The 27826-nt window shown below is 33.2% G+C and overlaps 2 protein-coding genes across 4 annotated transcripts; one reads left to right on the forward strand and one right to left on the reverse strand.

The window, feature by feature from the left end:
• Positions 1–7059: 7059 nt before the first annotated feature.
• Positions 7060–10793, forward strand: LOC133693308 (metal transporter Nramp7.2). The gene is made up of 13 exons (XM_062114498.1): positions 7060–7322; positions 7424–7502; positions 7601–7641; positions 7773–7851; positions 7993–8097; positions 8315–8424; positions 8874–9055; positions 9135–9204; positions 9401–9574; positions 9661–9765; positions 9864–9995; positions 10081–10176; positions 10263–10793. The coding sequence occupies exons 1-13, from the start codon at positions 7176–7178 to the stop codon at positions 10599–10601; spliced, it is 1659 nt and encodes a 552-aa protein (XP_061970482.1). The 5' UTR covers positions 7060–7175; the 3' UTR covers positions 10602–10793.
• Positions 10794–16059: 5266 nt separating this feature from the next.
• On the reverse strand, positions 16060–22726 carry LOC133694971 (SWI/SNF complex subunit SWI3C-like). 3 transcript variants are annotated; one of them, XM_062116684.1, is made up of 9 exons: positions 22527–22726; positions 21834–22394; positions 20413–20948; positions 19784–20138; positions 19609–19682; positions 17865–17950; positions 17481–17554; positions 17194–17369; positions 16060–16885 (listed from the first exon to the last, which is right to left on the reverse strand). In XM_062116684.1, exons 1-9 carry the CDS (start codon positions 22555–22557, stop codon positions 16388–16390), a joined length of 2391 nt encoding a protein of 796 aa, XP_061972668.1. In that variant the 5' UTR covers positions 22558–22726; the 3' UTR covers positions 16060–16387. The 3 variants fall into 3 exon arrangements, with proteins under 3 accessions (XP_061972668.1, XP_061972667.1, XP_061972666.1); XM_062116683.1 differs by having other exon boundaries at positions 17194–17372; positions 19784–20135; positions 22527–22725; XM_062116682.1 differs by having other exon boundaries at positions 17194–17372; positions 22527–22725.
• Between the last annotated feature and the right edge of the window lie 5100 nt (positions 22727–27826).

Genomic DNA, 27826 nt, shown 5'->3' on the forward strand with positions numbered 1-27826 from the left:
TCCAAATCCAAGGATTTAATTTACAGGGAATGGGTAGTCTAGGTGCAGCATTCATACCGAGAGGCTAATTCAGCTGCTGATTGATTAGCTAATTTTAGCTTAACCAAAAGCCCTTTTAATACATACAGATGATATGATTCTTACAGTCCCCACAATAGGTTTGTATAGGAAATTGTATTACAACTTGATTATATATATATATATATATATATATATATATATATATATAAAGTCCTGGGCACTCCAGGGCTAGGTTTAATTGAGCCGGGTTTCCTTCGAGATTAACCATGAAGTCAATCTAGAGAAATTGATCGACCCAACAAGTTAAACCATGACCTAAACAACATTGTTTTATCCAAAAACTTATAAGAAAAAAAATCATTAACTTGAATTAACCCACTAACTCATAATTAATGATCCTTCTAACCTACTAACTCATAAATTAATCTGCCCCAACTCATAACTAGTATTTGAGCTGGCTTCATAATGCTGATCCTTCCGCTCTTTGTTTTTTTTTTTAGTAGAAATGAATTTCATTTGAAGTTAAATCATAATATGATTTGCAAATTACAGCAGAAAACAGGGCAGAAGAATCTTTCTCTATCCTGAAAAATAAATAAGAGAAATAAAGGAGTTAATTCTCTCTTAAATAAAGTAGCATCTTACTGCCCATAATTCCTAGTACGAGCTTCTCCGGTAGACCAACTATTTTGTCCTGAATGATGAGAATTCTTCCGCAATTTAAACCTTTTCGTTTGCTTTCAAATTTGGGGCTGACTTGTGCTAAATTGGCAAGTGGTGCCGGCTTATTCGCTTGGAGCTCAATTATTACCTTATTACATTACATTAAAATTACAAAAAATTAAAAAAAAACCTCTTCAACTCACTTACATAACATTATTTAACAGTATTTTGTTTTTTTTCTTTACTTAATTTCTTTTTTATTCAATTTCCTTAACATTTTTCAATTTTTTTAATCTTTTTAATTTGATAATTATACATTTTAGTTCAAAATAATTTGTTCACAAAACATTGTTTAGTTTAGTGGAACAACGATTTTATGTTTTTTATGCTCTTTTTAATTTTTTATCATTATTTTTTTAAAAAATTTATTGTTCTATATTAAGTTGATTGAAAGTTAGGTTTAATAACTTGTTTTGATTCGTTTTCTATAAAATTATTACAGTCTCAATATAATATCTTGATATTGAGTTAGTGCTTGATTTTATAGGGGGAAAATCAATTTTATTATTTGTAAAAGATTTAAATGAGGGGATCAAAATTTAAGTGAGGAAAAATAGCAACCCTTTTTAAAATAGAATTATGGTGTCAACCCTTTTTTGATAAATTTGAACTTAAGATTTTTATTCCAATTTCCTTTTTAATCTTTTTAGTTTGACAATTATATATTTTTGTTTAAAAACTTATTTGTTCACATTATACTCTCTGAGTTTAGATAAGAGAGAGTGTCACTAGAAAATGGTAGAGAAGAGTCGGAAACTTTTGACAAAAAAAAAAACTAACTTTGGTGTCAAAATATTTTTTTTATGAGAAAAGTATCATTAAAGTATTTTAAATTTCAATGTTACTTAAAAAAAGTAGATCAGAGTTAAGATATATTTTTTTCCAGTTTGGTTTTATATTTGTGAATTGATTTTAAAAGTTTTTTAAAGTTAATAAAATAGTTTATTAAGACTATACAAATGTTTTTAGGTAGAAATACATTAACAGATGATTTTTTAGGTCCAAATAAATCCACATCAATTTTTTGGCCACATTTTCAGTGATAAAAAACTAGACATCTTGGACACTATGCCAGCGTGCATAACCCTTTTTTTTCCAACAATTTAGATATATCTTTTTTTAAGAAATAATTAATTTAAAATGTATTAGGAATATTATTTTATTAAATTCTTAAATAAATTAAAATGTTCAGTTTGTTTTTGAAAAAGAATTTGGACTGGCAGAGGTGCGCACCCAAAAACTCATGATGGAAAATTTTGCTATGCGTGGGAACGCAAAGGGGGGTTATGCTGACGAATCAATTTGCATGCGAAATTCAAGGCAATTGTTTGTTGTGTAATAATGGTTCAATATGCTCCAAACAAACACTTCAATTGCGGTGCATTGAAACCAAAAACAAAAACAAAAAAAAAAAAAAAAAAGGAAGAAGAAGAGGATTAGAAGGTTATTGTACCCTTTTATTAAATATTATTCAATATAATATTGTTATATTCAGTTTTTGTTATGTATATTTTTCTCAATTTTAAATTGATCTTTAAATTTATTAGGGATTATAATTTCATATTTTTTTTAATTTTTTTTAATGAAATTATCTCATGCTTATAACTTGAACCGTTGCTTTGAAAGATTGACTTGAATTTTTTTTTTTAATTAAATTTTTATTTGTTTTTTTCTAATCTATGTTTTTTTTTTTACAATTTTATCCTTCAAAGTCAGATTTAACAATAATATATATTAAGGGTAAAATAGACTTTTGATTTTATATTTTGTCTTGTCCATCATTAATCAAATAGGATATTATAATTTCATATTTTTTTTAATTTTTTTTAATGAGATTATCTCATGCTTATGACTTGAACTGTTGCTTTAGAAGATTGACTTGAATTTTTTTTTCTAATTAAATTTTTATTTGTTTTTTTCTAATCTATGTTTTTTGTTTTACAATTTTATCCTTCAAAGTCAAATTTAACAATAATATATATTAAGGGTAAAATAGACTTTTGATATTATATTTTGTCTTGTCCATCATTAATCAAATAGGATATTATAATTTCATATTTTTTTTAATGAGTTTATCTCATGCTTATGAGTTGAACTGTTGCTTTGGAAGATTGACTTGAATTTTTTTTTCTAATTAATTTTTATTTTATTTTTTTCTAATCTATGTTTTTTTTTTACAATTTTATCCTTCAAAGTCAGATTTAACAATAATATATTAAGGGTAAAATAGACTTTTGATATTATATTTTGTCTTGTCCATCATTAATCAAATAGGATATTATAATTTCATATTTTTTTAATTTTTTTTAATAAGATTATCTCATGCTTATGACTTGAACTATTGCTTTGGAAGATTGACTTGAATTTTTTTTTCTAATTAAATTTTTATTTGTTTTTTTCTAATCTATGTTTTTTTTTACAATTTTATCCTTCAAAGTCAGATTTAACAATAAAATATATTAAAGGTAAAATAGACTTTTGATATTATATTTTGTCTTGTCCATCATTAATCAAATAGGATACAACGTAAGATACTGTACCAAATACAATTTTATCTTTATCTTATGTTCTATCTTGTTTTCTTTGTACTCATTGTTTCCGTCTTTTTTGTTTCAGAACAGTAACCAAACAATACCCTAGGGGTTTTTTTTTCTCTATTTATATTTTTAGGGTTCTTGTTCGGACAGAAAAAGTAATATTAAAAGATTTTTATATTATTTCCTTCTTGAATGAGGATTTATAATTTGAAAATTTTATAGTCAAAGATTAATTTATTCTTTTTCTTAATTGTGCATGATTTATTTCTACAATTTTTGCATTTTTTTCAAATCTCCATTTATCTCATTTTTCTTATTTGTATGATCTTCTATTTTATTATTTGATCATTTATCATTTTGGTCCGTCTTTCTTTCTAGTTTATAGTTTTACTCCCTTATCTTTTATTATTATTATTTTAATTTTTAATTATTTTAAAAATATGTTGGAAACGGGGTCAACAATGGCTTATGACATGTATAATTAGATAAAAAAAATAGTGAAAAACAAAGTTATTAAACTTCTTTGAGTTCATAACTCAATTCATGAGTTTAACATTTTAATTAAGGTCGATCATTGTCTCAATATTAAAAAAAAAAATGTCATCTTGAAAAAATTAAAATAATTTTTTTTTTTACTAGTTGTCTAGGTTGTCTTTGGACCTGATAAGTTGACCAGGTCACATCGTCAACCTTCATATGGTTTAATTTGAAATTTGGGTTAGGTAAGGAGTCAGATGAAAGATTTCAAGGTTGAGTTGTTGAGTCAAGTTTAATAACACTGTCAAAGAGCTCCTCATAACAATGTGCAAGCATTGTATTATTCTTATATATATTTTTAATACACTCTAACGCAGACGAGGGGGGCAAAGGATAATATGGTTTATTATATGTCAAAACTCTCAAAAACTAAAAACACCATAACTATAGGAAGACACCCAAAATATTTAATTTTTATTCATCTAAGTCTCCACTTGTCAAAAGGCTATTATAACATGTTATATAGAGAGAGAAAACTAGAAAGCCTAAATAATGTTGAATAGGAAAAATAAATTAGGAAAAATATTCCCTTCAAATTGAGAAACAACTACAAAAATAAAATAATGTAGAATATAAAAATAGAATTAACTAGGAAAAATATATATTTTTCTAAAAAACAAGCTTCTTCATCTATATCCTCGGGTTAGAAAGAACTTGTCCTCGAGTTCATTCTTTAGTTAGAAAAAAAATCTATCAAGAATTTCTTTTTGTATCTTTTTGTATGTGGATCCTTAACACAACATCTTTCTATAGACCATATTATCATAGATCTCTAACACAATACTTTAGTGCGGAACATCTCATTGTAGATCTTTAACACAACATGGATGGTCCCATCATGAATCCCACCACTATAATTTTGAATGATAGAAAATTGATGCATATAAAAACAACATCTTAATTTGTGGAACGTGGTTGGCCCTACAGTCTGCAAATACATCCGAGAGGTTTTAGATGGTAGAAGCTCAATAGCTGAAATCAATCGGACATTCTTGGTATCATAGTTTTAAAATCCGGCTCGGCCCAGCAGGTCGACCTGGGACCTGGCCGACCCGGGGCTGGAATCGGGCCGGGTTGAAGAAAAAATAAGAGAAGGAAAATTTGGTGTGACCCGGTTGACCCGGTGACCTGGTTGACCCGGCAAGACCCGGTCAAAAACCCAGTTGTAACCTATTGACTTTCGATTATTTTTTTTTACTAAAATGATGTCATTTTGATTTAAAAAAAAATTGACTTGAATAACCTAGTGACCCAGTCAAAACCTGAAACCCATATCTTAAACCGGACTGCATCTAAAAACTATGCTTGGTATTGATCCCGAAGATATAGTAAGTAGACTGAATCCCTATTTCAGTTCCGACCAATTAGTCTCTGCAACGTGAACTTTAAAATCCTGACCAAAGTTATAGTAAATAGACTCAAGCCCATGATACCAAGCATCAGAGTAGTTTCATCTCAGCGAGGCACATCACAGATACTATAGTCGTGGCCCAGGAAATCATTCATTCTATGCGATCTATGAAGGGGAAAAAAGGTTTCATGGCAATCAAGGTAGATCGAAAAAGCCTATGATCGTTTGCGATGGGATTTTATTAGAAATAATTATTTTTAGTTTGGTTTGGTTTTTATTAAAAAAGATAATTAAATTAAATTTAAAAAAAAATCGAAACCAATTTCGGTTCGGTTCAGTTTTTTATGACAAAAATCAGTTCAAACCAGTTTGGCTCGGTTTTTTCGGTTTGACTCGGTTTTTTTTGTTTTGCTCGGTTCGGTTCAGTTTTAGGCTTATAAAACCAAAACCAAACCGAACTAGTTAGTTTTTTCAAAATTTTAATCGGTTTAATTAGGTTTTTTTCACGGTTCGGTTTAATCGGGTTTTTTGTTTACCCCTAGATTTCATCAAGGACACGCCGCTAGACGTGAATCTGCCTCCTCAGCTAGTTACGTTAATCATGACCTGCATTGAGAACTCTTCACTCAGTGTTTTATGGAATGGGAACCCTTCGGCAGCTTTTAAAACCTACAAGAGGTATTCACCAGGGTGATTCATTATCGCCATATCTTTTTGTCCTATTCCTAGAGAGGCTGTCTCAGCTCATTGTTAACTCTGTGGATACTGGGGCGTGGAAGCCTTTCAGGGTGGGTAAAGGAGGTACAAAAATTTCGCATTTATGCTTTGCAGATAACATGCTCCTATTTGCAGAGGCTAACGCCAAGCAAACGGAGACTGTTATGGAGTGTTTGGATATGTCTTGTGCTTCATCTGGTCTGCGGGTGAGCATTGCTAGTTATTATAGACCTTATAATTTGGGTTGCCTCAATTTCTCACTGTAACATAACTCATAAGATGTTAGAAGTGTATTTACGATACGCCTTGAGCACCTTATTGCGTGATACTATCAAACATCAAATTGTTGACCGCTTAAATTTGCAACAAGTATGGAAGATCAGACTGCCTTTTCCTTCACGGAGGGAACTCAAGCAAGAACTCAGAATTGGAATTCAGTGATAAACAAAGTCAATTACTTTTAAGTTGAGCTGTGATTATCACGATGATACATTAATCCATGCCCAATGTGTCGACAAGATATCTAAAATCAATCCACCATTACCTAATGTATTATTACTTAATTAATTAATTAATTGATGATGATGACGACGAAGACGACGATACATGCAGACAAGAGTGGTTATAAGAGGCATGAATCACCTCTTCTTTCAGTAGACATAGGGAGGCATGGATCTCCTCGTCGTGATTACATAATTAGTGTGTAGTTGGTGCTGTTTTGACCAAAGAGAGTTTGTAATTTTAGGAACACACTGAAAATAAAATGCCACAACTCAATGCCTTTTAAGATTAAAGCCAGGGCGATCGAAGTTGAAAGTTTTTTCTTACATACCCTCAGTTTGTAATTTAAAGGTGATGCTCCGACAGGTAAAATAAAATGTTGGACATGTTGGTGTTGTTGTCATCAGTTTTCATAAAAATAAGCATGTCCCTGCAGTTACTGGACTCATGACCCAGGGCGATCAAAGTTGGAAGTTTTTTCTTACATACACTGAAAACACAATAGGATAAAATAAGGATCAACAATATTTAATACATCATCCTATATGAGCATCAACTAATATTTGACTACATGTTTATTATCATTTATGCGTCAACAGAACTTTACAGAGAAGACACTGTAGGATGAGACAAATGGTTGAGAAATAATAGACTGCTGCTGAAGAACTTTCTTCAAGACAGACAAGCGGCATGCTCCTTAATTACCACTATAAATAGACCACCACAACTTCACTAGATAGCATGCAAGTCATACAAAACGCAGGAACCCCGAGACAATAGATAGAGAGATGGCAGGCATTCAACAGCAACAACTAGTGAATGATACATTGCCTGCATCATGGAATGGATCAAGCAACCGAATAGCTTCTGTTAATGTGGAGGGCCAGCCACAACCTTGGGTTGATGATCTTGACTTGGAAGACCCAAATCATCAGGTTTCTTTCATATATGTTCAGGGAAATTAACGTGTTGATTGAATTCTAATTTTTAGTAAGCTTTTACGTATCAGCATTTGAGCTCTCTTTTTGATGACCAGAAACCTGGATGGAGAAAGTTCCTATCATATGTAGGACCTGGTTTCCTTGTTTCATTGGCTTATCTAGACCCTGGCAATTGTAAGTGCATGCACCTCCCTCCATATTCTGTCACTTATGTACTTACTGTATTTGGGACAATATGACTTATAAACAGTTTTATCATGGCATGTAAACAGTGGAAACTGATCTGCAAGCAGGAGCTAATCACAGATATGAGGTAATTAAAAGAGACAAACAGAAATGAAAAAAAAAATATCATAATTTTTCGTTGGCAATTAGAAAATCAGCACGCCTGGATAAATTTACTAACCGGCAATCGGTAATGTTCTTAGTATCTGGTATTTTCAGCTGCTATGGGTGATACTTATCGGATTGATCTTCGCTCTCATCATCCAGTCACTTGCTGCGAACCTTGGTGTCAGCACCGGTAAAACATTCAAACATAACACCTCTTGGTTATCTCAAAAATTGTTTTGTTATAACCTTGTTCTAACTTTGTTTTAACTGGGATTTATCTTTTTTTTTTCTTATTAGTATTGATTATTACAATTTGGTGTGAGGATTTTAGGAAAGCACCTGTCAGAGCTATGCAAAGCAGAGTACCCAAAATATGTCAAGTATTGCCTGTGGTTGCTAGCAGAGATAGCTGTCATAGCTGCCGATATCCCCGAAGGCATAATTTCTTCATTACTCTATTACTTTAAATTAATATTGGATACTTATCTATGTCCTTGGCTGTTATTGAATGCTGTTTTGATAAGACACGTATACGTCTCAGTTGTGTTCTTATTCGTCACTTTTAGACTGTTAAAACAAACAGGCTGAATTGTAGTCGAGAAATCAGAGGGAAAAAGGAAACTATAACGTGGGATTTCTAAATTTCTTTACAGTGATTGGGACAGCTTTTGCGCTGAACATATTATTTCACATCCCAGTATGGGTTGGAGTTCTTTGCACTGGTTGCAGCACCCTCCTACTCCTTGGCCTGCAGAAATATGGAGTAAGTTAGTAGCTCATTAAAGGGAAAATGAAAATAAATTATGAGAGTGATTTCTGTCCTGCCCTTTATTTTTGACGTAATGTTTGACACCACTGCATACACATGTCAAGCCTTGAGTCTTCATGAGTTCTTGTCTGCATTTGCATGTTTGGTTTCAATACACATGTAAAAGAAAAATGGGTTTCCGTTGCTTGTGCTTTTCCAGTTTTTAGTTCCTTAATTGTTATTTTGTCAGTCAACTATTCACACTTAAGCTGCTATTTTGTTCTCTTCTATCCCAAATAAAAAAAAAAATATATATATATATATATATATATATATATTATACTCTATTTTCCCACTCAGACTCTGCATTACCTTCATTTTTTTAAGAATTAGGATGAAAGGTTGTTCATACAAGTCTTAATTGAATGCACTTTCTTCTGAGAATTCATTTATTTTTTGGTCAGGTGAGGAAGCTGGAACTGTTAATAGCAGTGCTAGTGTTTGTAATGGCAGCATGTTTCTTTGGAGAAATGAGCTATGTAAAACCTTCTGCAACTGATGTGCTTAAGGGCATGTTTATCCCCAAGCTGTCAGGCCAAGGAGCCACTGGCGATGCCATTGCCCTACTCGGTGCCCTTATCATGCCGTAAGATCGATCCTCAATTATGACTCAATTGCTTTATATTTGTAATACTAAATAACTCATTTGTCTGTTTTCTCTACAGGCACAACCTCTTCCTTCACTCTGCCCTTGTTCTGTCCAGGAAAATGCCAAATTCTGTCCGTGGCATTAATGTAAGCTAAAATAGCGAAACTAGATTACCTTGTAGTAACACTTTTCAAGGGCGGCTAAAGCTTGCTCACATGACATAAAATTAATAAATTCAAGCACCGCATTTTAATTCCTTTTTCTTCTTCTTCTTCTCAGTTAGCTATGCATAATCTTCCTTGTGCAAATTGACTTGTATAATTTTGTTTCTTGATTTTACAGGATGCCTGTCGTTATTTTTTGATAGAGAGTGGATTCGCACTGTTTATAGCATTTTTAATCAATCTCGCAGTCATCTCCGTATCTGGGACTGTTTGCTCAGCCCAAAATCTATCATCTGAAAATGCAGATCGATGTGGAGATCTCACCCTTAACTCTGCCTCCTTCCTTCTTCAGGTAGAAACCACATAAGAAAAAAAAGAGTTACCATAATGCATATGTTCAAGGATAAATTGACCATTTGATTTAATTTGTTTTTGCAGAATGTGCTGGGAAAATCAAGCTCCAAAATCTATGCAATTGCTTTGTTAGCCTCAGGGCAAAGCTCCACTATCACAGGCACTTATGCAGGACAATACATCATGCAGGTCTCTGACGATAAAAAGATTAAAACTTTAGCATTTGAACTCAACTATTCATAATTCTTAGGAGATAATAAATTACTTTCGGGCGGTGTAATTTTCAGGGTTTCTTGGAACTTAAGATGAGAAAATGGATTCGGAACCTGGTGACTAGGTGCATTGCCATTGCTCCTAGTCTTGTTGTCTCGATTATTGGTGGATCATCGGGCGCAGGCCGACTAATCATCATTGCATCGGTTAGAAAAATTGATGACGTCAAACTAATCATAGTGTTAAATTATATCCATTTTCAAGTGTAACTAACTGTCATAGGTTCTGCAGATGATTCTTTCCTTTGAACTACCATTTGCTCTCATCCCACTTCTTAAATTCAGTAGCAGTACCACCAAGATGGGACCACACAAGAACTCAATTTATGTAAGTTTTTTTCTTCTTCTTGAAATAAATGTAAGACTCGACAGCTGCTTTTCATATACTAATCATTTTCCTTATTGTGATTACAGATTATAGTAATCTCATGGATTTTGGGTCTGGGAATTATAGGCATCAATATTTATTATCTCAGCACAGGCTTTGTGGGCTGGCTAATTGACAACAATCTACCAAAAGTTGGGAACGTTTTCATTGCAATTATAGTATTTCCTCTGATGGCAATCTATATCCTAGCAGTAATCTATTTAACCTTCAGAAAAGACTCTGTGGTGACGTTTCTGGGGCCAAATAAGAATGACCCACAGCAACAAGCTAACATGGAAAACGGACTAACCCAATCTACCGAGGGCCCAGAGATGGATCGAGTACCATATAGAGAGGATTTAGCTGATATCCCTCTGCCAGAATAGAGCGTTTTCTCTGTTACTGGAGTGACACCACTAATCAAATCGAGGTTAAAATGATGTAATATGAAGCCTTTTTGTCTATTTGAAGTTCAAGGTTTACTAAGACTTCAGTGTACCACCTTTTGGGTCTAATAGCAGGACTCATCGTTTGTAAATTCTATGAAGTGCTAAAGTTGGCTTTTATTTCAGTTCAAATCGATCAGGGCCGTTGCTATTACCTTGAAAATGAAGAATAAGAGAGAAAATAAAAATAAAAAAATCTAAATGGTGTACAACTAAAAAAAATTATGTTACACGTGTCATCTAGAAAAGTAGGCCTTGTCATGACGATTCAGAAAACACTTAAGAAAAATTGTTTTTACAACCGTAAGTCACTGCAAACATCGCATGAACATGGTGGAGCGTGTAACAAGATTTCAAATAATTAAACTCACGACAGGTATCAAATCTAAAATTTATTAAAACTACTAGCAATAATTTTTGTGCTGCGGCATTGGATTTTCAGGTAAATACTTGTCCGAATTGTGCAAGGTGGAGTATCCAAAGTTTTGGTTGCAGGCAGAGGTAGCTGTCGTAGCTGCTGATATACCTGGAGGCATGTGTAAATTTGATTACCGTTAAAAATATCACAATCTATACAGTATTGCAATATTTAACTCTTTTTTTTAATTTATGCTTTCGTACAGTGATTGGGACTATTATAGAATATATCTATATAGAAAATATTGTAGTCATATTCTTGTGTTGTAATATCCACCATTATTATTATATATTGCCCTACATATATAAATAAAAAAGGTTGGTTAATCAATAGGTCAAGTCTCCTAATTATTCTCAACTTGGCATGAGAGCCTTCTGCAATCAAAACTCTTATTCCCTCTCCCTATGGACTCGGTTGCTGCTACCACCTTTTACTGGATTTGTAAATAGAAAGACATGGCTTTTCTCTGGATTTGTAACAAGTCCTGATAACCCTGCAAAATCATCCAAAGCCCATCTCATAATCCTAACTAGGTCTATGTCTGCCCAACAGAAAATCAAAGGTTATCTGTAAAGCACAAATAAGTGATGGCAGTCCTTTAACACCATCAATGATATCTAAAACTCAAGTTCTACAAAGTCTCTCTGAATATACCTTCTAAGTCATCTATGACCAAAACAAACAAGTAATGAGATAAAAGATCACCCTGTCAAAGACCCTTATAAGATGGGAAGAAACCATGACTCTCCTTGCTCATGACTATAAAGAAAAAAGTTGTAGACATGCATTCCTCAATCCATCTGACCATGACATCAGGGACTCTAATAGCCCTTAAGCCCATAAGGATAAATTCTCAACTAACCATATCGATCAAAAGCTTTCCTTATATCTATTTTCAAAGCATATTTAGGCATTATATTAGCTAGGTGATACTTATGAATGAGCTCTTGAGTCAACAAGATAGTATTCAATATTTGCCTACTTGGAACAAAGGTAATTTAAGCAGGACCAATAACATCAGAAAAATATACTTCAACCTACTTACAATCACTTTAGATATGTATTTGTACATCATATTATAAAATGAGATAGGTCTAAAGTCATTCATAGTGGTAGGTGACTCAATCTTAGGAACCAAAGTAATCCTAGTAACATTAACACACCTAGGTAGAGTATTGGTATCAAAGAAGTATCTCGCGGTAGCAATGAAGTCTCTACCAATAATGTCCCAACTTCTCTTGAAGAATAAGGAGGTACAGCTATCTAGACCAAGGACCTTATCATCTGGGATAGAAAATAAAACTTCATTGATCTCATCAGTTATGATGCATGATTCTAAAAGAGAGGTAACGTCAAGAGGAAACCTGCTAGAGTATAAACGGGAAGCATCCTTTAAAGTGATAATTGAGTGTGTGAAAAGTAGTCTCTGAAAGTAACAGATTGTCAACCGAACCAAAACCTGCTAATCTTAAACCTTAGATCATATTTCATCGATCAACCAATGGATTTTATTCCTGACTTGTTTGTGAATGAGTGATCTGTGAAAGAACTTGGTTTTTTATGTCTTCTAAGTTTAACCACTGAATCTGATATATGTGTTTATAAAAAGCTTTATCACCCTTACTTAATTGAAAAAAATCCCTAGCAAGCTTTCTCTTTACCCTCTGATACTCATTAAACTGAGGAGAATCATTAAGAAGAGTCAGTGTTGCAGCCCATTTAATATTTGTCTCAACTACACAACTAGAGATATGGCTACTGTGAAGGTGATGCAAAGTCTTTAACTTAGGCTTTAGCAATCCAAGTCTCTTTGTAAGCTTGTATGTAGGGTTACCATACAAAGGAGTCTGCCAAGTATCTGCCACTAAACCCAAGAAATAATCTCTGTCAACCCATAGATTCAAGAACTTAAAGAATGATTTTAGCCTGGGAAAAGGACCAATGGAGTGAACAACCATAGCACTATGATTTGAGGAGTCTCTAAGTAAGAATTCAAAACAAGTAGTCAGTTAAGTAAAGAACCAATATGAATTACCAAAGATCCAATCTAGATTTTGAAGAATAGTATCCATGTCATGCTAACCATTGTTCCAAATGTATCTTATTTCTGAATAAGGAACTTTAACCATTTTCATTGCTTGGATACAACTACCAAAATCATCCATATGACTATACTAAGTAGGATCACATCCACACTTATCAATAGAACTCAACATAGCATTAAAGTCTTATAAAGAAAGCCACGGTATAGACTAAGATGCAGTAGCTCAGCACCTCAAGTATTCGCAAAGGTCCTGACACCCTAAATGTGTATTGAGGATGGACATAAAAATGACAACAAACGAGCACCTATCAATCAAGCTAGATACCTCACAAGTTATTCACTGTGGAGAAAAATGCAAGCAAACAACATTATATACTATTGCATTCCATGCAACTAGAATACAATAATTAATATTAACTCAGATATTAGAAAGAAACTACTATGAAGAAGGATTTATAGATGCCTTAACCCCTCATATGATTAGATGCAATCTTAGTCTCAAGTATGCCTACTAAGCTAAGATTATAATTATTAATTCAGTCCTTTATTACTTTATGTTTTAATGAGCCATTAAGACCCTGAATATTCCAACTTCCTATATTATACATGGACATAGGAAACAAAATATAAAAAATAGAGGAAAATAATCAAAGCGCCTTAAGCTTTTTTTTATTTTGTTTTTTTCTTACTTTGCCTAATTTCACGAGTATTATAAGGATCAAGCTTACTTGTTTCACTTGGCTGAGAAGGTGTCGAGATAGAATCTAAAGAACTATATATCGATGATGAAGTGTTAGCTTCACTATTGTTAGTGAAGATAGCATGTTTGTTCTCCAAACATATTTTGATTCTAGTTAGTAGGTGTTAGTCCTTTAAGAAAGGCAATATGTCATAAATTGAGTCAACTTTCGAACCCCCATCATAATTTAACATATCCCTCTCAACATCAATAGGTTTGGCTATTTCAATAGTGATCTGCAGCTTTAACCGGTCGACTAGTTTCTCTGATGTCTCAATCGGCAAGGGTAGTAGCTCTCGAGGCCTCTATTGTGTTCAACTAGTTGTTTGGTTCCTGACAAGTCTAAACTACTTGATCGATTCTACCTGATATGTCTATCTAGGTTACTGATTTTGTTGCAGCATTAGCAATCGAAGGGGATGTAACCCCATCAGCAATAATAATTAGTGAGCTATAAGCTTGTTGAACACCCCTCTTATTTTTATCTTGAGCATGTATTCCTTTAATAAGTTTGGGCCCTCAACCAATGCCTTGTATAAATGATCAAAAACTTTGCAAATCTCACAAGCTCATGGCTTCCGTTCATAATCAATTGTAAATGTGATAGGCTTCATTGATAACTTACATCGTAGCTAAAAAACATGGATCATAGGTAGTGAAGCGACCAATTCAACACATAATCTAAGATAGTCAAGTCAGGTGCCACTAAGTGTATGTTCGTCGCAAGCCAATACTTGCAGCTATACCTAGGCCTGTCTCATTCCAAAATGGAAATGGTAGACCTTTAAGACAAACCCATACGAGCACCTTTAAAATTTTGTTCTTGTCAAGAATAAAATGTGAGTGTCATGGTTGAAGGATAAGGAATTTCTCGTCGAACATCCTTGGCCCTTCTTCATAACCAAGTTTGCATCATCACCACTTTTGAAACGAAAAATCAAGAAACCTTGTTATGTTGTAATTACACTCTCAATGCCATAATTCTTCCATACTCGAATTGCAATATAATTGGCAGCATGGTAAGATATCTTAAAACCTAGGAAGAAACCCACCAGACATTGGTTCCATTTCAATACACTTTCATCAATCACATTATCTGGAATGTCTAAGATGGTGCCAAACTCTTGTCGTGGAAAAGAGGTTATCTTGGCACAAGTTGTACAGTTGGAGACCTTCACTCTATCATGACATAAAATGTTAGATGCAGGGTTGTGGGCAGTGTTCTTGTGAGCCAATATGGCAACTTAGGCTTTCTTTAGTGGTTGTTTAAGGGTAATCTTAGTGTTTGGAGGAGGTTAGAGGATGGTTTTGTTGGTGGCAATGATGTTTGATATGTTGAGGGTGGTATTAGAAGGTTTTTTGGTGGCTGTAGCGGGGTTGGTAGTCAATTGTGTAGGTAACCAGTAGACCTTTTTCTAGGTTTGTTGAACCAATCAACTGAATCCTGGGTTACTGGTAATCATGTCTAGGAAGTAAGTTCAAAGAGGCAATACTTTCAATACAGTCAAAAGTAGACAAAATACAATGGTCCAGTTTAGGATAAGCAAGTATAACATAACATATACAAAAAACAGAGTAATTAATTGGTTAGATTAGTCACGATATACAAATGAACAATCTGACTTGAAAACTAGCAACAGCCATTCCAAGAAGAAAAAGATTTTTCAAACTTGTTAGAATTTGATCTCTACCATCTAGAACCAAAAGGACATCCAAGTGAACCTTTCTTAGAAAAATAGAGCAGATCCAACTATGAATGAGGGCAAAACAAACCAGCAACTATAGCTATCCTGAACTCAATTTTTTTAGACTATCCTGAACTCAATTTTTTTTAGAAATATTGCGACAACAATATCTTGTATTTCAAACGATACTAGATGAAATTCATCCGGTCAATTTTTAATATAGGGTGTGGCATTCCACAAATCTAACAATAACCAAAGTAGTTATGGCTTTGGCAGCTCATCTTTCTCTAATCTCCCTTTCAGACCTTCTCTCTCTTCTCTCCTTTCTCTCTCTCTTGCACGCTAGTACAGCTTCTAAATCCATATATATTTGGATATAACGTGTCAAAAAACAAAAAACTCAATTTAAAAGTTAAGTTATCAGACAAGGTAACACCTAGGCTTTTTTTATGTCAAAAAAAGTTTGATCCATCAGCGGGGACAATGATTTAGTTATTTACTAATCTGCGAGAGACAACAAAACAAACATATAAATAGCAGTCATACATGCCATTTTCACGACACATTCTATATCTTAGATTATTTGTTCTGAAAATAAGATTTCCTAGTTAATGGATAGCGTTCATAATTCGACACAAATGCTACATCAACTGAGATCTGTTACAAGCCTACAAACTGCACAGAATAATTTATAATCAGATCAAAACTACAAGGCAAGACGGATGAAACGTTCTTGGCTCCTTCCATTTTCATCCTCTAGCCCCTGCTGTAGCACAGATTGAGAGCAAGTAACCAATGTAAGCAACCATAAAACTCCAAGGTTACATCACTTTCTCTGTTTCAACCTAAACCAGAGCTAGGGCCTGACACGGACCTCAGCATTTGATTGAGGTTAGGCTGTGAATTTCCAGAGGCATTGTACATGACACTTGACGGAGCTGGTGATGATGACTGTATAGCTGCCACAGGCACCCTCGGCCCTAGTGGAAACATTGGTTGTGGCTGTCCCCGTTGCATATATGACATGTGAGAATGGACTTGTTGATTGTTGTGTGGATGGGCTGGGTTACTGCTGCCATATCCTGAAATGCTTGGTTGCGAAGATGAGGAAGGCATCACCTGCTGCCTACTGTTGCCAACATTATTGTTAACCATCGAAGGAGCAACACCTGCTGGGTTCATTTGTGAAGCGACTCCTGCAGGTGTTATCCGGGTAGATAGCATGCGGATTCGCTCAGCGGCAAACCTCTGCCTTGTCTTCTCCACTTGCTCGCACTCTCTCATTAGAAAGGTTTCCACTTCTGCAAATTGCTTCAGCTTAAGCTCCAATCTCTTCAACTGTTACCATATCAACAACTTATTAATGTGTTAATCATATATCATTACATGGTGAAGCCAGACAAAAATACCATCTTTCCAGTTTCACTAGACATGCCAGTTGATACAAGGGATAAAAGTATAGTATCTTGCTTGAGAAAATACATGGTACCCAGAAAAGAAAGATGCAATAAAGATTGTCCCTAAGAGGTTCAACAGTACCCTCTTCACCTTGTATACACAAGCAAGGCATAAACATACAAATACTAAGAAAGAAGTAACATAGAAAATGGAGGTAAAAAAGCAAGTAATGTTGGCAACAGTTCTACCTGATGATTTATTATATTAGCAGATAGCCTCTGAATTTCTCGTTCTTCATGATCGGCAAACAGTTTAGCTTTTGTTGCTGCAGCAGCAAGGCCAGCTTTGGCAGCAGCTTTAACTTTTTCAGCAGACAGAGGAGCAACCTCAGCCCCATTTTGACCCCGTGAGCCATGTTGGCTATCTTCTGAAGTATGATCCACAGAAATATTTTGCTAATCTTAGATGAAGGAGAAGGAAGACAGAAATGTGGGAGAGGGAGATAAGTAAAACCGGGAAGCAACTTATGGCCCACCTTCTAGTTGAATTGAATTTGCAACTTCTCCATGAAAACCACCTTCTCTACCATGTAGTCTCTCTGAACCCAACCTTCACAAGTAAAGGAGAAAATTAATCGAATTCAACAAGGATTTATAACATGAAAGCATAATGCATGCATAAAAGCAATAAAAAAATCCTCTATTGCGTATTATTTTTGCCAGAGGAAAAGAAGCAAGAAACTTTTATTTGGTTAAAAGCATTGCTACTCAGCAGTTCCTGATACTAGAGGAAGAAAGAACAGAAGAAAGAGATTTATCATCTGCATTAAAATGCCAAACTCCTGAGAAATCACTTGTATACAGGCACACCATAAGAAATGAAAGTTTATTCATGTTCTTTAAGACAGGCATACACCCACCTATTATCTGCAGACAGCGCTTCCAAAGATGCATGAGCACAGGCTGCAGCAACTCTTGGTCCAACAGCAGAGGCCAGAAAAGCAACCTACAAAATTTTCCACTGGTTAGATGGATCCACAAAATACCCAAGCAAGAAAAAGCTTTTGAAACAAGTTCATTTGTGCTGCGTCATTCCACCATTCACCAATAATTTTGAACCACAATTCACCACAATAAACCTATATTCCAACATTTATCTCCATTCTCCCATCTTCTTTCCACCAAAGTAATTTGTTCAACCCTTTAAATTCTAAAAGTAACTGCTGACAGAAAAACTGCAACCTGATCCAATTAATTCAAGCTGGTGAAACTTTTGCTTAGAAATATCAATCAACCAATCCAATCCCAGTTCAACCAACAAATTGCGCACCCTAGTTCTGTAAGCCCGAACCCCAAGACCCCCATTTTTACCTGCCAATCCAATCATAATTCAACCAACAATAAGGACGTAACAATCCAGAGATACTCCACAACACTGCCAATAACTCATCTTTCCTGCATCTTCACTTTTATTAGATGAAAAGGAAATCTCCAGGTTGGCAGATTTGGGCCAAAGGAAATTGAGGTCAAAGTACAGGGCTAGAGGGATGGAAACAAATGACCACATGAATTTTCTAGGAGAATCAAGGACACAAAGGAATTAGTGAAAAAAATGGGTGATCTTAGAGTCCTGATAGTAGAGGATTCAAATGTGAAAGCCATTCAATAGAAACCAACCTAACAGAAGTAGAGCACTATCGAGGAAAATATTCCAAGCAGGTTAATGATGGAGAAGGATCATCTTAGAAGGGCTGGTAATGAAGTAAATCAGGGAAAAGAAAAGTTAAATTACTTCCATCAATCCATATGAAAGTATGGTAGAGCTCTAAAATTAATGATCTTATCATCATATGGGGGGGCAATTCTATATGATCATTGGAAAAGACATCGTATCAAACATCTAAATAGACAATAGATGCTGGAAGTGTGGTCATAAACACACTGTTGCAGTGATTAGAACTCAAGCATGATGGGTATCAAATATTGCTCTAAAATCAAGTGGTAAATTTTTCAAGATACTGAGGGCAAGAGGAAGAGGAATATATGATTCACAGCTATATTTACAACACAACTTCGAGTAATTGCCAAATTCCTAGTTACTATATAAGCCTGAATGCTCTTTGATTGCAAAAGAAGTAAAAGACCCATTATGCAAAAATCAGTTTAAAACAAAAGATGGTGTCGGAGGACTCAATTTCAGCATTTAAGTTTGCTAATGACTTTTACTTTTTAAAATAGGAGTCATATTAGTTCACAAGAGCTTAATGATGAAAGAGTGATTCTAGATACTGTTCTCTGCATATATCCTGAAACTGAAAAGGTACAGAGATTCGATCCACCATGTTGCTAGGTTATTTTCTCCTAATGTTCACAAGATCTTGCTTAGATTTTTTTTTTTTCTTTTATTACTCAACTGCTGACACGATAAGTAAACAAAGTGAAAAACACAAAAAACAAACACCAGAATCCACAATGAGCATGCAACAAGGTTAATTACTTAAGGCCTTCAGTGCTACTATTGAAAAATCAACAAATGTGAGAAAAATATATAAAATTAGCAGCTCATTTTAGCATGAATGGAATTGCTAACCAAATTGAGCTGTTTATACTTAAAATGCTTTCAAGTAAACATAAATACAGCATAAAATAAAGATAGTGACCTACCAATGCCATAACTGGATTGCCAGAATTTGCAAAAGGGAGCCTGTTTTCAGCATCAGCACCTTGGAGGCAGGATCCTACAGAAACAAAGAGAAATGCAGCCACAGAACATTAGAAACACATCACCATTTTTTTTAATTGAGAAAATCATAAGCAATAGAAATAGCTGATAGACCACCATTTGAACTTGAGTGTGGTCTTCTGTTATCCTCTCTATTTGATGGACTGATTGACTTGGGCATGCTTGGAACTTCAATGTTTTCCAACAGGCCATCCTCCACAGGCAGACGGAGAAAATGAAGGATGCATTGTGCTTTTGACTTGGAGCCAACATGCTCTGCAATTTCATTCCAATTCTCATTGTAAATTTCCATTGCCTCAAGTAGCAGTAATGTTTCCTGATCACTCCAACTTTCCCCATCTATATCTCCATAATCTTTTGTTGAATCCACCTTAATAAAATCTAAGCTTGAATGACCAGTCACAAATCTCCCCTCATGAAAGCAGTCAGGGCATAATAGTATATCAACCTGCTACACGAGATGCTGATCAGCCGAGAATGGATCCAAAAAAAAAACCAAAGAGCTAACTAAAATAAGGATTTAGGTTGACTGAATATTTAAAAAGGCATTTCCAGGTTTTGCCCCTATATGTATATGGACGACTTTTGAGATCTCAAAATTATGAGTCTTGTTAGAATGAGCTCGCAGGCTGCAAAGGGGAATGAAGTATGGATAGAACAACACAACAGTATCACAATGATATAGAAAGGAAGCAAAAGCAGGGACAGAGGATATGAGGATTTACCTCCTTTTGTGACTGGTAGCACACAGAGGGAAGAAGCTGAGAACAATGATTGCAACGATTTTCAGATAAGCACTCTCGAATTCTGTTGTCCAAGTCAGAGAGATCATCATCATGACATGACAATGATGAGTAAACATCAGCTGCCTTGAGCCTACATTTGGGCTTGTCAAATTGGATCAAACTATCAAAAGACTTTAAAGCAGCTGATGGCACATGAACCTCACCATTTGGATCCTCCCTTAAATAAGAACCCCCATTCCAATATTCACAACTTGGTGGAGCTGCACAGTAGTTTATAATTCCCCAATGATCAAGAAATCTAAAAATTCGAGTAAAATCTTCATTGTCAATGCCGACTACCAATCCTTGACAATCCGGAACTGTGAGCCTCTTCTCTGGATTCTCCATGTATTTAGCAACAATGCGATTTCTACACTCCCTGTATTTCTCTGGTGTGTGATCTGGAGATTTTCCAGAGAAAAAATGTGGCACCACTTGTCTCTCCAGTCGATTTACCAAGGCCGGTGAAAACCAATCTACTCTCAGAGAATCCCAACAATAAAATGCCAAAATCAATAAAACTATGAATATAATACACCTAAAAATGAGTTTGCACAGAAAAAAAAAAACAAACAAACAAACATTCACAGAAATATTCAGACAAAAGATATTCAATATTTGTTAAGGCAAGTTATATTTGTGTTAAGGTTCTCTAAATGAAAGCAACAATGTGATAACTAACCTCAATCAAGCAAATCCATAACACGTCTCTTGGTGTGAAATTGCCTAACAATTTTTACCCATACAAACCTCGAAATTATGTGCCTTGAGCTGGTACGGCTACTAGCTAGCTCACTAGATCATGAGATGCTTTGAGTTGGTAAGGCAACTAGCGAGGTTCAGAAATGCAGGTTCCCATAGCAATTTGGATTAGAATCATTCATTAAGGCTGCAGGGCTCGAAAGTGATATTGCCGTTTACTATTAAAAAAAAATTAAAGGTTTCCCAAAATAAGAGTTGCCTTTTTGAATTATATCATCAGAATAGGATTCAATAAATACCATTTGCCTCTCTATTTTCCTCTTCATTTTTTTCTTGATACACGGCAAACCCCCAAGAAAATCAAATCCTTAAATTAGCAAACAGGCAATGAAATCCCCCAATTACTGTTTCTTTTTCTTTCAATATTCAATACTGTAAAACCAAAAGCCACTCAAAACCTCAAGTTCACTACTGCCACTTAAACCAACTTTCCATAGCTAAAGCAAAAATAAATTCATCTTCCAAATACTCACACAAAGCCCTACCATATCCATCTCAACAATAATAACACAACACCCACTTCAACATTAATATCAACCAAGAGAAAAAAAATTAAAAATTCGACAAAAAAAGAGTAAAAGAGAGTGATAATTTCAAACCTGAATGCATAGGAACCAAATGAACTCTGCTCCAAAACCTCTTCACGACACCCTTTCCATCCATAATCTGCGGCGGCGTCACTACATACCCTGTATTCCCTCCATCACTCCTCTCCAAATCACTCCCATCACAGTCCGCTATCACAGCAGACACCGCCTGCAGCTGCCCGTACGATACATTCTCCAAATTAACCACCAATTGCCCTCTATTACTGCTTTCCCCAGCCAAGCAGGCCCTCTCGGCCGCCACAATCGCCATCACGGAGGCATGAGGGCGGTTCACAGCGAGCCTCGTGACAGGAGGGAAATCGCATAAGCGGACCCCACCATCAATTAAAACCTCGGTCTCTTGAGGGTTTGGATCGGGTCCGCTGGGCTGTTGATTTGGGTTCGGGTCATCAGAATCTTCTCTGTCGATGACGTTGTTATTATTGTCGTCCGCCTCAACGGCGTCGTCTTCTTCTTCGGGTTCTTCTGGTTCTTCTTGGTGGTGGTGCTTCGGAGGTTTTCGTGTAATTTGAGAATCTCCTCGCTTTCGCCTTTTCCATTTGCCCCTACCATCTGTCAAAATCAGACCGAATTAAACAAATAAATAAAATAAAACAAACACTACGATTGATGGATAGGGAGGGCAATAAATGTTGGAGTTGTGGAGAGGGAGAGGGGGTTTTGTGGGAAAAGAGGAGGGAGTACCTGAGGAAGGGAAAGAAGGAGAAGCTGGCATTGTTGGAGTAGAGGGAAATGTGGAGATTTGTGGGGTCTTTAATTGGTTGAATGGGGAATCAAAGGGAGGGAAATGGTAGAGAGAGAGAGAGAGAATTGGTGTCTCTCTTCTATGTATCTGATTGTGAGCTTTGTGCTGTTGCTTTGTTTGGTCTCTTGCAAAGCCAGGTTTCAATTTGGGGCATTTCTCTCTCTCCTCTCTCAAAATTGTTTCCTTTTTGTAAAGTATATTTTAGCCCCTATAAATTCACAAATACTACACTTTGAGTTCTATAGTTTTGAATCTCTTAATATCAACCTCAGTGTCTTCGAGACATTATGATGTGGCTCGTAGCTATTCAGAACACCCAAGAAATATCTGCTTTTTCATGATGATTTTTTTTTTATTCTAGATCCTTATTTATGTGATAATGTCCTAGAAATAAATTAAGAGGATTTAACATATTATTTAACATTAGTTTTTTATTTTCTATTTAGAATATATTTGTGCATTTAAGTGTTTTTATCTTATAAATTTATATAGCTTATCAACACTCAAATAATAATAATAAAAAAAGCTATGAATAAGGGTTTTTTTAATTAGATTCCCTGCAGCTTTAACTCTAACTCTAATCGTAATTATAACCAACCTTTAAACCAAGTATGTATTTATAGTCTGTTTGATTAAGATTATTTTTTAAAATATTTTTTACTTGAAAATATATTAAAATAATATTTTTTATTTTTATAAATTTATTTTTAATATTATCACATCAAAACGATCCAAAAACATTCAAAATTTTAATTTAAATTTAAAAAAATTTGGTTTTTATAGCTTAAACATGATGATGGGACCACAATATTAAATAAAACATTAAAAATATATTTGGTATGGTTATAGCTTTTATTGTAACTGATATTATAAGATATGTTTTTTATAGTGGTGGTTGTAACTATAAAAATGTAATACATATTGTTAAAATATAAGATTCAAAGACCTCGTTTCATAATTTATAGATTTTGGGTTTTAAATGATTTTTAAAATAATTTTACGAAAACCTTGAACAAAAAAAAAGCTTAAAAAACTAATGTCCAGTGCCTGAAGTTAGACCTTTTGGAAATATTAGAGTTGATGTTGAAGAATTTTAAACTATAAGGGTCGAAGTGGAGCATTCGTAAATCTATAAGGGCGAGCATATAATTCACCCTCTTTTTTACATTTTTCTTTTTCCTTTATTGGTGGGTTATTGTACTATAGCTGAAGCGAGCCAATGTATTGCTGTGGGAGTGCAGTGCAAGTGTCCATTTCACGACACGCGAAATAGCGCGTGAATTGATACATTTTTGCTGCTGATGGAGAGTGAGTGACACGTGCTCGAAGTTTTTTCTTATTTTTGTCTGAAGAGAAGCGTTTTTTTCCTCGTATTTGTTTCCCCCTGGTTTTTCAGAAAGGGTAAGAGCTAAGAAAAAATTTCAGTTTCGTAACCAATTATTGCTAATTAATATATTTTATCTTAAAGGTCATTTTTGACTATCTATATCGTAAAAAAAGATCTTTTATTGTATCACAAATACTATTAATTATTTTATGTATCATTGTCAATTGAATTGAACTAGTGATTTTTTTAATTTTTAAATTGTTCCTTTAATTTTTATTTCTCATGATTTAACTTTTTTAAACCTAAATTAACATTCAATTATACATTTTTTTAGAAGAGAGAGTTAAATTGAAAAACAAATAACTAAAGTGAAAAAAACTAGTGAAATAGATAACGGCTTTGAAATTTATTTTAAAATTTCATTTTCTTCCCTCTTAGGTAATTGGTTCTTTTAATTTTAAAAAATTTAATTTTGGTACAAAACTTAATTTTTTTTATTTTTCAGTTTTTTATTGGTGGAAGGAGAGAGAGAGACCCGCTGGATTCTAGCATAGAGAGAGAAAGTTGTCATTAACAAAGATTTCAACCACTAAAATGATCAATTTTTGTGTCAAATATTCCATTTGATAAAAGAAGTTTGAACTAGGTGTTTTTTTTACCCAAAATATATATATAAGCTTAGGAAGATTTTTTGTTTCTAGTTTTGAGGTGTTTCGTTTTGTAAAAAATTAAAAATGTTTTATTTCTTATAATATTTTTAATATGTGCAGTCTTATATGGTATTTTTTTGTTTTATTTTATTTAATAAATTTTATGTGTGTGTCGATTTCTATTACAAGTTGATTTTAATAAATAAATTCATTAAACATAACTAGGCAAATGATTCGGGTTGCAAGATTAAATATCTTGATTTATATTTATCTCTTAATTTTTTCAGTTTTGTTTTTATTTAATTGTTAATTTTTTTCTATTGAATTATCATGATCTCGTGACTTAGGACGTACAATAGACATATAATTTGGATATATTTCATGTTCGGGTCACAAGTTTCACATGTTAGCTCAATTTTGCACAATATTTTTTTTATTTGTTATTATTACCTTATTTTTTATTGTAGTTAAATTTACAATACTTCAATTAAAAACCTTTAATATTAATATATGTCTTTTTTAGTTATTTTATAACCTCAATTTGAAAAGCATTATTAACCAAACACATTAAACTACTTTTTATTGAACCTTAATTTCAACCACAGTTTTTACCGAACATATATTTTACCAAACCAACCTCAACTAAAAATGCTTTTTATAAAACAAATATTTCAAACCATAACCATAAAAAATTACCACAATTCCAAACACACTTAATCTTTTACAAAAGCTTTTTTTGGCTTCTCACATTTAAAGTTGTACAAATGCATGTTGTGAAGCTCCATAATTATTATAAATTATAGATATAGTTTTTAAATGTTAGTTTAAAGATCTTGTTATTTTGCAAGAATACATATATAACAAAAAAAAAACTAAAACGAGAGGGATTTCCATTGTACATCTACACATATTTCACTATTTACTAGAATCATTGGTCTTCATGTTTGGGGTGATTCAATCTTTTTCCAAGGTTCATTAGTCAATATAAAATCGAATAGAGATAAAAATATCTTTTTTTTAAGCATAGTAAAATAACTAAATTATTCTTAACAACAAAATCTTTAAAACTAACATCTATGGGTTGTTTTGTCTTTTTATTTTTCCAAGCACAATAAAATGACTAATTTACCTTTAAACAAAAAGTTTAAAACTAGCATTAAGGGGTATTTTTTTTCTTTTTCCATATGTATTTTTTGTTATTGCCATGTTGAGGTGAGGACAATTTGGCCTTTAATAAACATAAAATATTACTTAAATAAAAAAGTTGTTGGCAGGTGCAACGATACATAGACTAACATGTAAAAGTCGCGCACAATCTTCTAGAAGCATGTGGGGTGTTTTTTAGTGGCAAAAAATTCTCTTACACAATGTCATTAGAGTCGTCACAAACATTTTTTTTTCCTGATGGAGTGATGCATGGCGTTGATGGCTTCATGGTTTATTATCGGTGACTCTTCTTTCTTTTTTCCTTTCTATCTATTTGAAATTCGTGTTAGCCATTCAAAATTCCAAAGTTATCATTTTATTATTAATATTTCAACTTCGGTCTCTATTCTTTTAATTTCTAATTTATATTATAAAATTCTGGTTTGTTTTTTATTTCATCATTTAATCCTAATTTATCATATGTTATTTTTTACAGTTTAATTCTTATTTTGTTGATTTTTTTTGTTTTTTGTTAAATTGATTTTTCTTTTCAATTTTACCATTCAATTAAAAAATTATAGCTGTTCTTTAATTTATTTTTATTTTTATTTTTATCATTATTTTTTTAATTTCTATTTTATTATTTTTATATATTTTTTTTCTAATATTATTTTTTAACTTTTGATTGGTTAGGAATTGAGCTTCATGGTTTTCTAAATAAGGTGTTTCTAGTCTAATAACCTGAGTCACGAGTTTAAAAAACTAATACATGTTGACATTGTTTTTTTTTTATTTCCTCATTCACCATTTTATTTTTTTAAAGGGCTTTATTGTTATTGTTATTGTTATTTTATATTGGTTTTTCTCGATCTCGTAACTTGAGCTGTGAATTTGACTGGTTAACCCGAGTTGGATTGATTTTTATTATTGGGTCACATGTTTATCATGCTAACTCGGATTGATTTAAACTATGTTTTTTTTTTTTGTACTTTTTAACCCAATTGCATCATTCCATATTTAATTGGCTAAGAATTGATTTTTTTTTCTTTCCGATTTTTTTCCCAAGTTATTGTGGTCAATTCTTTTTTATTTGGTCTATTTAATGCTTCTATCCATTTTTTTATCATCTAATTAAAATAAAATCAAATTATAACTCAAGAATTTTTTTCCCTTTTAAAACGTATTTGCATAAGTTAACACATCATTTTTAATTAAAAAAAACCTGTCTCCACGATATAACACAAGCCCACGTCTAGTATAATCTATATTTTATACAAAAGTTTGGTGTTATTAAATTCGTTTTAGTTAATTGAATCTTTTATGTTTGAGACATCTACTAGTTTGAACTGTTTAATTTTGTACGGATTTTATACAGATAATTATAAAAAAAATCTTGTAGTTTACTTGTTTTTTTTTTTAACTTTACTTCTATTTTGTTTTTGGAAGTTATTCTATATCAATATAATTTTTCAAATCAAATAAAAAAATCAAACTACACTCATATCTAATTTTTAAAACGCACCAAAAATAATTCTTCTCTATATTCGAATATGTTTTCTCTCTTCAAATTATCTTTCATTCATTTTATTAAATATTATAAATACATCAAATAAATTAACTTAAAATAAATCTTAAAAGATATTATTTAATTATTTAGATTCTAAATTTACTTTTAAATATCATTAATTTGAGTTTTATAAATATTAAAATTACTAAAAACTTACATAATCATTAACTTTAAAAATATAAAATTAATTAAGATACATGAATAATAATAAAAATATTAACTTAAAATAAATCAAATGCATCATCAAATCAACATCACTCCACGAAGGAATCACCTTCTCCTTTACAAAACCAAAAACCCATGCTTCGAATCTCCTTTTATTATTGAAAGAGTTCTAATCCATGTAAACTAAAACAACAACACAACAATTTGAAAAAGGCAAGAGATAAGCGAATATGGAGGTTCAAGATCTCAAAGATTAAACGATGGAGTTGCTTCTACCAAACCTTGTGGAGATCTCACTGGGATCACGCATGAGTGTTTGAAGAAAATGGATATAGTGAAATGTATTGGTAGCAATGTATGGAGATGGAGAAAATCCAGTACTCC

Source organism: Populus nigra, chromosome 5 (assembly GCF_951802175.1).
Source record: "Populus nigra chromosome 5, ddPopNigr1.1, whole genome shotgun sequence".
NCBI lineage: Eukaryota > Viridiplantae > Streptophyta > Magnoliopsida > Malpighiales > Salicaceae > Populus > Populus nigra.